General features: G+C 35.2%; 1 protein-coding gene across 3 annotated transcripts in view; it reads right to left on the bottom strand.

Moving 5' to 3' along the window:
- The window catches only part of CCDC18 (coiled-coil domain containing 18), a 29,381-nt gene extending 13,333 nt beyond the window's left edge, over positions 1-16,048 (bottom strand). Inside the window, exons 1-16 of one of the 3 annotated variants that reach the window (XM_085303579.1) lie at positions 15,382-16,048; positions 15,051-15,204; positions 14,637-14,807; positions 13,494-13,603; positions 12,416-12,544; positions 10,249-10,345; positions 9,401-9,522; positions 7,831-8,140; positions 6,409-6,506; positions 6,138-6,298; positions 5,359-5,579; positions 4,473-4,583; positions 3,148-3,279; positions 2,173-2,307; positions 1,544-1,621; positions 402-518 (exon numbers count right to left, since the gene is read on the bottom strand). In XM_085303579.1, the coding sequence (XP_085159705.1) occupies positions 402-518; positions 1,544-1,621; positions 2,173-2,307; positions 3,148-3,279; positions 4,473-4,583; positions 5,359-5,579; positions 6,138-6,298; positions 6,409-6,506; positions 7,831-8,140; positions 9,401-9,522; positions 10,249-10,345; positions 12,416-12,544; positions 13,494-13,603; positions 14,637-14,807; positions 15,051-15,204; positions 15,382-15,533 (2,298 nt within the window). In that variant the 5' untranslated portion in view covers positions 15,534-16,048. The remainder of the gene's footprint in view (positions 1-401; positions 519-1,543; positions 1,622-2,172; positions 2,308-3,147; positions 3,280-4,472; positions 4,584-5,358; positions 5,580-6,137; positions 6,299-6,408; positions 6,507-7,830; positions 8,141-9,400; positions 9,523-10,248; positions 10,346-12,415; positions 12,545-13,493; positions 13,604-14,636; positions 14,808-15,050; positions 15,205-15,381) is intronic. The other 2 variants (XM_085303577.1, XM_085303578.1) reach the window with 2 other exon arrangements.
- Between the last annotated feature and the right edge of the window lie 50 nt (positions 16,049-16,098).

Here is a 16,098-nt window from a genome sequence, read left to right as displayed (position 1 = left end):
TTTGAAAGGTTGGAATTTGAAAAGTTTTCCTGTGCCCAGGATTTCTTCCCTAGTAGGACACACACAGTACAATCAATCACATGCACATAGGTTTATACTACAATAGCTATCTCCATCTCAATTTTTTTCAAGACAGAGGTTTCCTTCACTTAATCCTGATTGTTTTACTTCCTTCAGCACTTCTTTTTCCACTGGTATTTCTTCACCTTAAGCTTATTCAACATTTTCTAGTCATGTTTTTCACTCTTAGCYTCACAAAACAGTCTTTTCTCAGCTTATTTCCTTTTCACAATTCCTGCTGCAAACGTTGTCTCTTCTATCAAAGATAAGCCTTTAGATTACATCATCCATAACAGCAGTTTTCTCGGTAATACAGAAAAGTTGTTAAAACAAGCTGTTACCTCTTCAGATTTCTTTTTAAGCTGATTTTCAAATATCTCCTTGTTTTCTTCTAATTGACTCAAATACAGTGCAAGTTCTTCCTTACATATGTCCAGCGCTGACTGAAGTTGTCTCACCTAGTTACATGTAACAAACCACTTAAAATTAGCAAATTTCTGATTAATGAGTTGGAAGTCTAAAAAAAAATGTTAAAGATCACCTCTGTGTAATACATCTGGAAAACTACATTTTACTCTAAGCAGCACTAAAACGCCCAGGAAATATTATGATAAACATCAGAGAACTGAAATAACACTTAGAAATGAAAATTACTTATTAAAATTACAATATTTTAAACTACTTAAATCATGTACTGACAAGATATTCCAGTATGTGTCAATAGCTAGAATTTAAAGACAAACATATGCACAATATCATGTCATTTATAAAYCATGCTTTATTACAGATTAAGTTTTACATACAGAATTTTATTTGTAAGTTTGGAATGGTCATCGTATGTGAATTGCGACAAGTCTTTTTCAAGAATAAGTTTCAGATCTTAATATATCACCTCTCAAAAGGCTACTAAAGAGCATATATTTTTGTTTCCTGCTGTGAGAGACAGTGCCCAAGTTCCACCAGAGAGGAAAGCAACAGCTTTAATATAAAACATGAAACAATTTCTTACAGTAGCAATGTCAATACTAAACTATCTGCTTTTTTACTGTTCGTTTGGATTTGAGTAATCTCAAATACATACTTTGTAATCTTGGACAGATATAAAAATTAAAGAATAAACCTACAGAGATCTTAAGCCATGGTGATTAAACTTTTCCTACCGTTTGGTTTCAGTGCTAAGTTGACATTTTTCATCAAACTCATTTCAACATCAATTGTGCTGGTAAGCTTTGGTGGATGGGCTAATGCTTTCAATTACACCAATTTACTAAACCCATACCATACTACTACTTTTTTTTTTTTTTTTTTTTTTTAATAAAAAGGATAGTTGGAAGGCTTCAGGTCAGTGATTTCCAAAATATTTACACAAGACAGACTTCTATAAAGTAGCCTTTAATATAGCACGTCCATAAAGGATAAAAGGAATTAACTACATCATCACAATTTAAAGACTATTAATTGAAAATTACAAGAACTCACTAACTTTGATTGTTTCTTCAGTTAACTGATTTTGCAGTATCTTCAATCCTTCATCTTTCTTGACATTTTGTTTTTCCATTTCCTGTTCGTACACATATTTTTTCAAGAGGAAAAAATATGAATATAGTTACAGTAATAAAAGTTCATGTGCTAAAAACCTCATACTACAAACCAGGGAAAAAATACCAGTATTTAAAACATAATTGCTTTTATACTGTACTTGCATACATCATATTTCTAAGTGAATTTGGCTCCCAATAAGTGTGTCTCTATATTCAGCTGTGAATAGGAATTCTAAAAGGAGTGTAGATTGTCGTAGTACAATCTTCTTAGTTCTCCACCTGGTGCAAAGTAGATGAAATAGCTCTTTATTTAGACCTCTTTCCTTTGATTACAGCAAGAAGTGCAAGGTAAAAAAAGAGGCAAAATTGGAATGTTGCGACTTTAAAGTTTATACAGTTTAGAGTAGTTTGGGAACTAATCTAGATTCCATCAAGGACTCAAAAAAGAATTAAGAAGCAGCAAAATACGTATCTTTCATCTCCCATTTTTCACATGTCCTTGAATATACTTTTTATCCCTAAACGTCACTTGTTTGATTTGCATTTTGAAGAAATCAAGAGCCAACCTTACCTCTCTGCTTTCTATCAGCAGCCCATCCAATGACTCAATGTGTTGTTGTTTACATATAACATCTTGCTGTAAAATAGAGATTGTTTTCTCTTGTTCAATGAATTGTTGGTGTTTCTTATCAAGCTGTGTCTGAAGCTGTCCATAAATAATTATTCATTTATTATTTTAATAAGCTTTTCCAGAGAACTATATATCTAATTATGTCATTCAATTCCATTCACCCACCACCTTGAAAATGAGAAGTGAACAGTGACACGAAGTGAACAGTGAAAATGCTATCAGCAGTATAGCACAATATTATAAATATCAAGAAACTCCAAATACTTAATATTTAAAAGCATCAGAAGAAGCAAAAGGATCAGGGCAGGCAGAGTATAATTACTGCTTATATTGTTGTCAGCCAAAAAAAGAAATATGCCTTTTCTTTAGTAAAATGTGACAAGTTGCTTTAACAGCTACCCAATGTTATACTTTCAATCACACAAAATGACTGAATTCTTACACAAAGACTGAAAAATCCTACTAACGGTTCTTGCTGAACTCAGATATTCCTAAGACTCAGCTTGGCAAAGGTTCAGCAAATGAATGAATAGTGATAGAAGCTATTGATTTCTCTGCTCTAAATGTTATTCTTCGGACTTAAGAGCAACAGTACTCTTCCTGTGCTCATATTTCTCTCCAGTTTCCCCATAGTGTGCAGGTGATGGACATATGGGAAATGACTTTCAAGGATTTCAGGGGATTAAGGGAAGATGTTGGAGATGTTTTCAACAGGAAAGAGGATGTTAATATCTCAGAGAGGTGTTGTGACATTGTTGAGTGTTAGGCAGAAAAACTAAAAACAGGAAATGCAGGGAGAAGATACAAAGTGTTAATTGGGTGTCTACTTCAGAATTGCCAAACAAAGAAACTATTCAACATTGGAGAAAAGTTACCAAGTATATCACTCACACATACTAGCACAAAAGGTCTTACTAGTTCAATCTGTTTCTCCATCTCTTTGTGCTGCTCAAGCTGAATCAACTTTGCTTTTTCAAAAGCTAAAGCTATTTGCTCATGTTCTTCACTGATGGTTCTTTCCAACTTACGAATGTGGCTGTTCTTTTCCTGAAAGATAGCAACAGAAAAAACCTTCATAAAAGTATTTAACTCTGATACCAAATAGCATATTACTTCGTAATCAAGTTCCTAGACTTCATAAAAGGAACAACACAGAGAATACTAAAGTTACACACAGCATGTTTCATCTCAAAGAATATCAGGCTTACAATATATGTATAGAATGCCCCTGAATGCAGCCACTACACATAGGCAGGGTGTTTGCCAAGATAGACTACCAGCATAGATTACAGCAACTGGAGGAAGGAACTTCTGACAGATAGAAAGACAAAGAATTTCTATGTTCACATAGATATATTGAATTTTTCCATCTGAAAAGGACCACAGAGATTGTTACCTTTTCTAGCAACCTTAGACCCACCTTTCTTAAGGGTTTATATAACAATACTACGATCTAAATTTAGAGTGATCCAAATGTTAGACAACCTTCCTCACTGCATCTCACTTATAAGACTTTTTATCCAAGGGTTGATATATATTTCTTAAAAATATGCAACTTAAAAACAGCAAGAGAAAAAAAGAGGAAAAAAAAAAAAGAGAGAAGTGATTTGCCCAATGTCATATTTAATATTTGTAATCCAGCTTAGCCATCTCTTACCTTAGTAACTTCATACAGAAGACTGCTTGACAATTTCAGAAAAAGAAAGAAAACAGTACTAGCACAGTACATTGTAACCTTTTCCATGTTCTTTTCTATTTGTCCTACACCCCAAATCAATGACGTACATGTTACTTTAGGAATAACTTTGCTCTAATGGAAAAGCAAGGTAATTTTACTAAATTGGTATTAAATACAAAAAAATTTAGAGTGCAAGCTGAAAAGATTTAAAATCTTAAAATTTTAATAGTGTGGATAAAGTCCTGGTCTCGCTGAAACAAATGGTAACGCTACCAATGATTTTGGTAGGACCAGGTTTTCATTTTACATGTAATCAAAAAGAAAAAAGTAATATATCCATTAAAAACTTAGTATTTGTGTCAAAGGTTAAAAGAAAAGATGTTTTTATCTGAAGTAAGGTTATTCAGGCCTTTAAAATTGTAGGGCCTAAAAACTGAATGGACTCTCTAGCAGATCTGAAAGTCTATTCATTTTGAGTATGTGCAATACCACCRTTTTAACTTGAACTTTAATCTCAATTTAATTTTTACATAGATGTAGTTTCTCACTGAGAATAATTTACCATGACTTCCTTTTCCAACTCAGTATTTCTTGCTGCAGCTAAAGAATAAGCAACAGTCTTTTCTTCCAACTGTTTCTCAAGTGCAGAAAGTTGAGAAGATTTCTTTGCTACCTAAAACCAGATATGGCATAAAACGGTGTGAAGACAACTGTTTCAGGTTTATTCAAACATTTGTTATTTGTTTATGTTTTCTTACAATCAATTCTGTGTTAGCTACTATAATTTTAGTATTTTTAATGCTTTTTTTAACATTTATTAATCATTATTATTTACAGAGAAGAATTTAGCACAATTTACCTCAAATACATAACTCATAATAACTATTAACATCATAAAAGTGAATTCGCTATTAAGGATTTATAACATTTCATGGCTACTATGAGGAAATATTGCAAGTCAAAGTATGCTGGAATTCCAGAAACACATTAGCACCAGAATGTAAATATTAGCTTTTCAACTTATTTAATCTGAGAACAGCTAGTTAATTTCTTTTGGAATTCCCCAAGAATAACGTTGATCTCTGGCAAGTATATTAACATTTAATGGGGAAAAATACTTAAAATTGCTCTTTTAAAATCTATTCCTTAAGATAAATATATATTTAATTCAAGCATATTAAAGCCACAAGACCACGCAACAACCTAAATAGCAGTAATAACACCTAATAACTACTTCAGCTTTAAAATTAGAGATTTCTGACAATAGAAAAATTAAGACTGCCACTTTTAAACTTTCCTGCTTGCTCAAAAGCTTATTTCCAATCTTCTTAAATGAGTTGGACTCAAATTAATATGGCAATTACAGTTTTCCATAAAAACTGTCTTAACCATCTTTGATTACTGAATAAAAAAAGTGACTAATTTTTCCACTGCCACTAACAACTTACTTCTCGCTCTAAGTTACTAGTTTTTGAAGCCTTCTCCAGCAGTTCTTCTTGTATGATTTGAAACTGACTGGCTCTCTGAGCCATGCTGGTCTTCAAAGTAGAGTTCTCATGATTCACTTTTGTCAGTTCAGTATGTAACTCTTCTATCTCTTTCTTGAATCTTTGTCTCTCCTTTTCAAATTGTTTGCTGATAAGTTCCAACTGTTGACATTTTCTCCTCTCTTATAATTAGAAAAAAATAAATCTAAGCTTAATTTACAGAAGAGCATACAAACCAGCAATCAAGCTAACAATCATACATCCCATCAAAAAGAGAAGTAAAATTTTACTGCAGCATGTTGAACTAGTAAATATAGTATTCAGACACAAGGCTAACTTTTTATTTTTTCCCTCTAATGAAACTACATACTGTGAATTAAGAAAAAAACCACAAAYCTATCAAAAAAATCATTTATCATTTTATCATACAGTACTAACAGTAATTGCAGAAGAAATTCAGTGACAGCAGGATACAAACAAAAGAATCAAAGAAAATATGGTGATCTTGGCATAAACAACAAAAAAAAAGGATATATTTCTGTTTCAACACAGTTTGTAGATAGAACAAGTAACAAGCTGAACAACTCTTAACTCTCAAAATAATAATAATATTGTGCCTGCAGTACATCACAATTTCCAGAAGAAATTACTAGAAAAGCAATTTAAACCCCCCAGAAATTTTAACTCCTATTCTGTGGTTTAATCAGAAGGAACTGTACAGGTAGGTTAAGTAAGTTTACCTGCTTGATTTCCAGTCAATTTGACAGGCTCTCTTTCCATGACACATAATCTGCTACTTTCTTGTCCTTCGTTATCATTAGAAAGATGCTCAGCTATCTTGCATACAGTTAAGTTTGTGCGAAGTTTTTGAATTTCTGCTTCTTTCACTGCCAATTTCAGTCTATCACAAAAAAGGAAGGTAAGGATTTAATATTYTCTGCATGTGCTAGTTCTAATAACTCCTAATTATCTGCCTATTCTTGCCATAATTCAGTAACCAGAAAGTTATACCTCAGGTCTGCAATGAAAGATTTATTTGATTCACAAGAGTCTGAAAGCGCTTCTTTTGTAGAACTGGGCAGCTGATGTTTCAAGTGGTGCCATTTAAACTAAAAGTTAAGGGAAAACCAAAAATCAATGCAAAATTGACTTCTTAATGCTTCACAGTATGATTTATGTTTTCTACTAACATATAATTTTTAATACAAATGTGCCAGGATATTAAAAGTCTGGATAACCTGACCTTTACAATTGTTCTCCTAAATAAGTGAGAGGGAATTATAGGCATCAAGTCCCCCTAAGACTGAGGCTTCTCCTTTAGATATCTAAGTACAGACACTGAAGTGTGAACATTTTTGCCATAAAAAAAAAAAAAAAAATATTAAAAAAAATTCAAAAAAAAAAAAAAAAAAAAAAAAAAAAAAAAAAAAAAAAAACACTTCTCACCTCATACTTCTTTTCAGATTTCAATGACTGCATTTAGTACTGTTTTCCCTCCACAAGTTACAGAGGGCTTCTGAATATTCCATTAAATTAGTGAAATAATTCCTATTTTTTAAGGAATAGTAAATATAATTTGTTTTGCAAAAAGGGCCACAAACAATTCTTTAATAACCCTTCCAATAAATCTCCGTGGCTATAACAGACAAAAATGTTGTGTTTAATACAAAATTACTATACTCTCTGTAGCAGAAGCCACTTTGTGAATCCTAAAATCGTAAGAATACTTTTGTTTTCAATACAACCACTCACATTCCTACTTTAAAAATAAAGATACCACATGTGCTCTGTGCTCCTGACCTTGAACGTTTCTCCCTAGTCCAGCTGTCTACTTTGAGCTCCCAAAGAATTCCTCCAAGTCACAACTTTGCATTTTTTTATTGGACTTTCCCAACCACAATCAGTTTAGTTATAAAGCTCACAAGTGCAAGCTTCAGGCTGATAAGCCAGGCCTCATTATGTTAAAACAAAAGTTAATTCACAGTCAGAGAAAGCATGCCTCTTCTTTCCAAACAAAAAGAATTCCTGCAAACATCTCTCCAGTTCTTATTCTTCCATTACTGCTGTTGAGGTTGACACATCAATTGTGGCTGTGTGACACTTGTCATACTGTTCAATTGAGATGAGCCTCAGTATCATACAGTTGGATATCCTGTTTTGGAATATACCTTCATCAGAAGAATCAATACATAGGACAGAGGAACAGAAAGTGCCATTTTAAATGCATGCTCATTAATCAACTCCAAAGCACCTGCTCCTCATTCATGAATCAGGCAACAAAGTAAAATATTGAAACTTAACAAAACACTTCATGCAGCTTGAAAACAAAAGAAATTGTGCTCAGACCAGAACTTCACAGAATTTCCTCACAATACCAGTTAGAATTGTTCAAGATGCACAATATAATTTACAATGATACATCAGCTACCATACCTCCTCAGATGTACTAAGAGACAACTGGGAAATAATGGTTTCTAGTGTGCTGAGCTCTTTCCTTGAATCCTCTATTTCTTGATGACATAACTTCAGGCGGTCATGTTGCTGTGCTGTAAGTGCTTTCAGCTCTGCATTTTCACTTATTAAAGCATTTTTTTCTTTAAGTACTATTTCTTTGTCACTAAGATCTCTCTCAAGCTTTAGGATCTTCTGGTTAGACTGAGTCAGCAGTGATACTGTTTCAGCATTCTTTGCCTCTAGATTCTTAATTTCTTCTTTTGTGCTATGATTCTCTTCCCTTGATTGCCTAAAAGAGTATGTAAATATTCAAAAGGTGTAGCTAAACACAGAGAAGTAAACTAGGATTCTCATTATTAAAAATACTAAGAAAAGAAAGTTTCATAAACAAACTGCTTCTTCACTAGTTTCCTACCTCTCAAAATCTACGATTAGCGCCACAACAGATAGAGGAGTTTTTATGGCTTTACTAAGTTTTCACTCTTCCTAGGACCAATATCCAAACTGCTACGAGCAAACAGAAGCAGAGAATGAACTCCTCCTCACTCCTAGCACATTATTAGGGTTTTAAGCACTATCAGGAGAGTCACGGGTAGGATATAAAGATGGCTTTAACTGTGCTGAAGAGAAGGGAATTCAAGAAGAGGATAAAACAACTTGTAATAGATGAAGATAATTGATTAAGACTGAGCTAATCTAGCATTCTGTTACCAACAAGAGGGGGAGGGATCTTATTTTTCTCCTTCCTGTATATCTGACTGTACAGCAAGCCAATTTTATTAAAAAGTTAATTTCTGATGGGTTAAAAATATATCTGTTCACCTGGCAAGTTGAATTGGCTCAGCAAAAGGTCTGATAAGAGCCAAATCTGGTGCAAATTAGCAGAGAAAAGCAGGCTGTCTAGAACAGAGGTTCCTGTCAGGAGCAGACAGCCAGAACTGATAATGCTAGAGGAAGACAATCATCAGCTGGACTTAAYAGTAATGAAGGAATTACAAAAGAAACTTCTGAAACAAAGGAGGAGTCAACTTGAAATATACAGAAAGCATGACACTTCTGACAGTGGGGGAAAAGCCTTGGAGTGGGAACAAAGCAACAGTCAAAACCTAGTTTGACGCTGCCAAAAGTTGCCCTGCCTGCAGCACAACCTCTGTTCAGAGCTGAATGCAGCCTCCCTGTCGGATACTGAGAGCAGCCTGCACTCCAGCTAGTGGTACCGCGTGCAACACATAGGGACTCACACCTGGGGGCATGCGTAAGCAAACTTGYATGGTTCTTTCTCACTAGCATGTACATTGGCAGTCTGTCAGGAGCAGAACAGATACAAAGCTAGAGCATCCATATCTCCCACAGGAGTTGTGTGCAAGCACAGGAACCCACACTCCCAGAAAAGGGATGGKGAGGGGAAATTGATCTCAAATATTCACTGATGCTGGTCCTGATTTGGATTAAACTGCATRGATTGGAAAATAGTTTCCCAGAGACTGCTGTAACGTGTAATTTTTTCCCCATATAACTGTACAAAAATTTTTAAAAGTCTTTGCCTTACCTTAGCTGCTCTTCCAGGATTTCTAAGTTTTTTCTATAGCTGATACACTTCTCATTCAACTTCTCTTTTTCCTTTTCACAATTATTTAAATATTTTTCCAAGACTACTTCTTCAGCTTGAACCTTAAAAAGCAACTTTTCATTATCAATAATCTTAAACATCTTTAAAAATATTATAAACACAGTAAGTTGCTTCTTTTATTCTTGTAAGCAGTATATAATTCTACTGTTCACTAGTTTGAGGAACAGGAGAGCGAAGAAAAAAATTTCTTCCTGACATTTGGGAAAAAACAATGTTATTTTAGTTTAGTATTTTTAAAACAATATATTTAGGCAATGTCCTCCTACAAAGGAAGAAGTCTAATCAAATCACAATTCTCCTTAAAAGGTAATTATCTCAAGTCTGTATAATTTCTCCTCCTGCCAGGAGGTAACATTAACCACTTTGACCACTGGAACTTTGGGAGATGACTTCATTCTCATCTTAGCTCTTCTCTAGTGTATGTATCGGTGGACAGATTATGTGGAGTCAAAATGGTTCTTTAAAAGGGATCACACACTTTTAAACTTAGAATTCCTGACTGACAGGCAAGAGACAAAAGAAAAAGCAGCAGTGTTAGGTTACCTCAGGGATGCAGACTGGCTAGACTGTGCAAAGACAACTTAACACTGGATAGTCAAATTTATCAGAAAAAGTAGTTGTTTACCCTGCACCATCTCTCAAGACTTTGCCAACAACAAGCAGAGACAGCTGATCTGCTAATAAACCCATTACCATTTACTGCCCAGCACACTGGAAGAAAAAGTATAGCAAAAATAACTGGGGGTATGGGGGAGGGAAACACCTACCTTTTCCAATTTTTCAGTTATTTTCTCTTTATACTTTTTGAAAGCTTTTGTCAGCTCCTCAGCATTCAACAAAGCCTCATTTCTTTGCTGTTCTGCTCTGCAAAGTATATCAACCTTAAAAATCATAGTTTCAGTAATTATATAACTATCTCTTCCAGTTACCCAAAAATCAGAAAACGTAACAACTAAATTAACAACCTTTGGTAGCTTCTTTTCTCCTTCCAACTTTTTAATTCTTAGATTAAAAAATAACAGTTTCATATGAGGCACATTCTTGTTTTTTTAAAAATTTTGTTTTTACATATTAACACAAACTAAATCTAAATAACATGAATGTAAAAATAAAATTCTGATGCCTCTCAAAAAGTTTGTGATTCAAGTCATCCTGCAGCCCCCTGGTCCCTACCATTAAAGCTACTTCTAGGGATTGAGATAGTGTGTATGACAAAAATAAACAGAAGACAACAGTGCCCCTTAAAATTCAAAGGGCTTAAGGGCGACTAGAAGTGCTTTTTATGCTGAAGGGAGTTCTGCGTGACTGGAATTATGCTAGGACTGACAGGAACGGATCACAGGTTAAATTATTTGGGGATACTGAAGAAATGTCCTCAGTAACGGTACAGGAAACAGACGCTTGTGGGATATGAGGGTGAGCAATCATTCAAAGAAATCTAGACCGCCTGTTATTCCTCTTTATTCTTCTTTCTCTCTCTTACCTTCCTCCATCATTACTCACTTGGAAAGAAGTTGGAGCAGTAGCCTTGAGACAGCTTAAGGATGCAATCCATTTAGGATATCCAACACAAACACAACAGAATTACTGCTGCTCACTAAGAATTTCTTCACTGAGGGAACTATAGGGACAGGGCAAGTGCCTTACCTAAGTACAGCCTACCCGTAGATCACTGTTTCTCCATCTCAGGACCATTAACCATCTGGAGATGGCAAAGCATTTAGAAAGAAGAGGATAAAGGGGCTTCAAGAACAATAGTGTCAGTCAGAAGTGCAGAATGAGTAAAAAGTGGCAGGAATTACTGATTGAAAGCAAGTTGTAATTATTGTCTACACTCATCAGAGCATTGTACGTTGCCTTTAACACCTGGCAGAAGCTCAGTTTTTCAAAGGTACCCAAATATCAACATCTGCAACTAGTAAGTGACTACAGCCAGTTTTAGCCCCACATGCTCTGAACAGTGAGCATAAATCAACACGCATCTCTTCAGCAGTAGTGCCAGGCTGGCATTATTGCCTCTTGCATAGCTTTGGGAAGGTTAGACCTAATTCAGAGAGTAGACAGACAAGCCAAACAAGGCTTTCACACTCAAAAGACTTGAGAAATGCTTTCAAAAATCATGAATTCAATTACCCTTTTGCCAAAGGTAATGCAGTTAAATGAAGAGTCCTACCTGCCCAATTAATTTATTCCTCTGTTTTCTTTAAAATTACAGTTTGGGGGATGATCAGATTCTGGATGGTAAACTCTCAGCTGTYTGAAGAAATGATCTATCCTTCCCAGTAGCAACACAACTACTAGGTTCAATGAAAAGGATGCAATAGGAGAGGAAGGTGAAGATAAGGGGAAACAACAACCTCCCTTTCAACTGTAACACACACATAGTCCACATATGAGATTAAGCATAACAAAAAAGTTGTCTCATGTAAGTAGTGTTTTTATTGCTTCTCCTCTCCCCCTAGTAATATTATGCTGGGGATAGCTCTGTTGATTGCAAGCATATACTTGAAATACAGAAAAACAAGAATACGCTGCAGGTGCTTGCAAGAAAAAGTGAAAAATAATTCAGGTAAAATACATCCTGGACACATTTAAACTCTCAACTATACTACATCTATTTTGATGAGAAAAACAGGTGATGGATTGGCTAGACAGCTAAGTTATACTTTAGTGTACAATATCAGCCTGCAACCAAGAGCAAATGTCAAGATTAAAAAAATAGTGTCACTTTTTAAAGACACCTTTATAGAGAAGGGAAATTTCAACCCCCCCCCTCTTTTTTTTTTTTTTTTTTAAATAACACATCCATAAGTCAGAGGTATAATTTGATTCCACAAAGAAAACATCCACCAATGGGAATAAACACTTATGCATTAGTACAAACTTCTGTATTCAATTTATTAAAAAAAAAAAAAACAAAAAAAAACATAGTACCTCTTTCCTTGCTTGCTTCGTTCAATTAACTCCATTTTCAGATTTTTATAGTCCTCTCTATATCTTTGTAGCATATGTTCTCTTTCCACTATCATTTTCTGACTTTGCTCTAGTTTATCTTCTGCATCTCTACCAAATTAACAGAAAACACAACTAAAAACAGGAATACTTTTGTTAAAAAAAAATCAAGTATTTTATTTTTCTCTTCTGAAACATCGTATGCAGAAAAACTAGTCTAACGTGCTGCAGATCTCGGAACTAGAACCCCCCCAGTTTCCAGACTGATCAGAGAACTCCAAGAGTGCATCTCTGGTCTGGAGGGGTATCCAAACCCCATCAATAGGCTTCAAGTATCATTCATGCCAAGGATTCAGACAACATACTTTGTGTTTCAAGAAAGATCAGAACACACAAATCACTATTTTTCTGGGAATAGGTATAGTTTTACCTGTGAATATACACAGCACATACAGCACTTCGCACATATACACAGCAAACAACACTAGTAACCCACCAAACTAAATTAAAGATAAATATTTTACTTGCTTTGTGAAAATAGGCTTATTGAGGTATTATTTGAATATTACATAGCTTCAAGTATTAAAAAGCTGACAGTCAGCTGCATCTTTCTGACAGCCTCTGGATATTTTGCTTACATTGGCTTTATTTGGCCATTTGCCTTGATTGATGTACTCAAGAAGAAAGAATTTGTTTGCTATCTGCTGCAAAATCAAATTTTAGAATATGTTTGCTTACTATTTAAGTTACGTAGTCATGTAGTGTACAAACATTTGACAGTTAAAAGGGCGCATTTGTGTTTAGCATAGATTATAAACGTATCCCTTTAACAGCCTTTACTATTTTCCTCCATTTCTTACAGTATATTCTCCATATATAAGATATCAAAATGCAGCAAAACACAACCTCTCTCAAATGAGGATTTGAAGTGAAAATTTTAAAACCCAGATTTCATGATCCTCATGGAACTATCACTATGTGATCTTGAAGGGAGGAAGAAAAAAGTTGTGATTGACAAGCAGACCAAAATTAAATGTTCCCTAAAAAGTACATTTACTACCTCAGAATTTTATCTTGAGCTGAAACTTCTGCTTCCAAATTTACAATCTGTTCTTCTAGTTTAGGAATGCTGGCTGAACGTGTACCTAAAGCCGATTCAAGATAAGAAATCTGAAATACAAACACATTTGGAGTTTCATTAACACTTGCATATGTACCTTCAAATAAGACGCACAAGAAGTATCTGCACAGTGCCCTTAACTTTGCTGTAGAAGATGCTTGTTCATATACACAAATAATTGACCTCCAAGTTTCTGCTCATTTAATACCTTTCCTGTTCCCTAGCACCACTTCAGTATGATGCACTGTCTAGCAGAGTGGTTTCTTTAAATGTTGGTCTCATCTCTTGCTTTCCTCCCTACAACTTCATGTTCCTCTGTTTATCCTTACCAGGCCAGAAAACCAAGTATTTTGTTTATCTACTTATTTGCACTTAAAGATGATACTTCTCAAATGAAAAGCATTAAGCATAGCTACATTTTATTATTGTTACATTTATACCAAATGTAAGAATATAATTTCTCTCTAGAAAAAAGTACATGTAAAAGTATATGCTTAATCTTAATGAATCATTATCTACAATTCATCTTCATTTTTTCTAAATAGTGATGCTATTCTAATTCAAAAGGTCAACATTTTTCACTTTCTAGATACAGTGTAACTACTTTGTCATTATTATTACTCACATTAAGATTAACATAGCTCAGAAAAATATACCTAGCCACATGAACACGCAATACTAATTACATCATTGAACTATCTTCTCACATAATGTGTTCTTCCATCTCTTCATTATCTAACTACATTTTATGACGCGAGAGGCAGGAACAGGGTTCCCCCCCCCTTTAATACAGCAGCTAGCACAACAAGTTCTTATTCTATGACTTATTCTCAGTCTGCAACTCACTGGCTTTAAAATAAATTTTGGAATGTGAATGACAGAGTACAGTTGTTTTGCTCATGGATAAATAGATTCCAAACATTCTTTTCTAAAATCAATGACAGATAATATTATTACTATACAAAAACTTAAATAGAATAAGCCAAGACAGAAAAATAGTACACACTGCCTGCAATTATGAACTCAAAAATCACAGTCACTAGCAATATTTATCTGGAAAATGAATATATCAAAGTCACATACTCTTGTTTTTGACTGCATCAATTCAAAGTTGATTGTTTCAATTTTATTTTTTAGGTAGTGGTTCTGAGAAGTCAAAGATGCATTTTGTTCATGAAGTGCGTTCAGCTTCTCCTTAAGATGCTTATTTTCTTGTTCCACAGTTTTATCAGAAGTTGTAGATACTGGGTAGGACTAGACATTAAAAATATATATATATATATATATATATATTATACACACACACAAGCAATATATACACCAAAGAACCACCACATTATGCTTAAGAAATGATCAGTGACACAGCAGTAGTATTGCACAGTTCAATGCTAAAGTGTATCAACTCAAAGACATAAAAGCAAAAGTATTCAAAAACATATAAAAGAATACAAAACAAACAAAAGATAGTAAAAATAAGTAATGAAGAGCAATATTTACTTTGGATTTTGTTTGAAAATCTCTCTCATGACAAGATGTTTTACTGGCATTTTTCTTACAATCGGAAGAGCCTTGATAGTTGCAACTTGGTTCAACAAGATCTTCCAGAACAAGGTCTACAGCCTCTTCAAGGTGGTCAGAATGTTCACTTGCACTAGTGCCAGGAGGGAGGGAAGAAGTCATTACTGAAGTTCTCTTTATTACCTTTCCCTCCTTCCTCAAGGGTATTCAAAAGGAAAACACAAAATGAGCTACTTGCTCATTGCTTAAAACTGAACAAGATGGGGTTAAACTACATGAGCCAGTTTTCTGTTCTCATTCCCAAACACACTCGTACCTGGAAAGTTCTTCCCCTACAGTTTGCAGATCCCTTTCAGTTCTCCTCAGCTGATTCCGTAATGACTCTACATTTGCAAACAGTTCATCATCATCATCATCATCGTCGTCACCACCACCACCACCGCTTTTAGGGTGAGTCCACATTCTGTATTCCTTTGGCACTATACCTATAGCTAAAATAACATTTAATATTAAAACCCTTATAAACGTACTTCAACACTATTTGCAAAGATACACTTTCAAAGATACTGAAATAACGACAGAAAGGATCTTTTGGAACCAAAAGCGTAAGTTAACTCTGAAGACTGTATTTCCTGTTGTTACAATACACCTTGAACACTCACAAGTCAGGCTTGGGGATCTCCAGGAGCCGGAAAATAGAGCGACACTTACAAGACTGCAGGGACTCCACCGGCACAAGGGCCACCGCTGCGCCGCGGCTGCGAGAGCCCTGGTTTGACGGCTCGTAAAKCCCCTCAGAGTAGGCGCGTATCGCGACCTGAACGGGACGGACTGAACGCCGGGCGCGTATGTAACCCCCCGCGCCCTCTCCTCCACCGGTCATCAGGGCACTCAAACATAAATCCCGCTCTCACCTGCGGGCCGCGCTCAGACCGGAGCGCATCGGGGCTTTGATGGGAAACAGAAAGTTTGCCCTGCGGAGGGGGCACCCGGCGCTGCGCGGCAACGCGGGCGGCCGCGACCCCTC

This window comes from Rhea americana, unplaced genomic scaffold, assembly GCF_003343005.1.
Source record: "Rhea americana isolate MKP2758 unplaced genomic scaffold, rheAme1 scaffold_2, whole genome shotgun sequence".
Classification (NCBI taxonomy): domain Eukaryota; kingdom Metazoa; phylum Chordata; class Aves; order Rheiformes; family Rheidae; genus Rhea; species Rhea americana.
The sequence above is the reverse complement of the archived record's forward strand: the minus strand, read 5'-3'. Positions and strand labels throughout refer to the sequence as shown.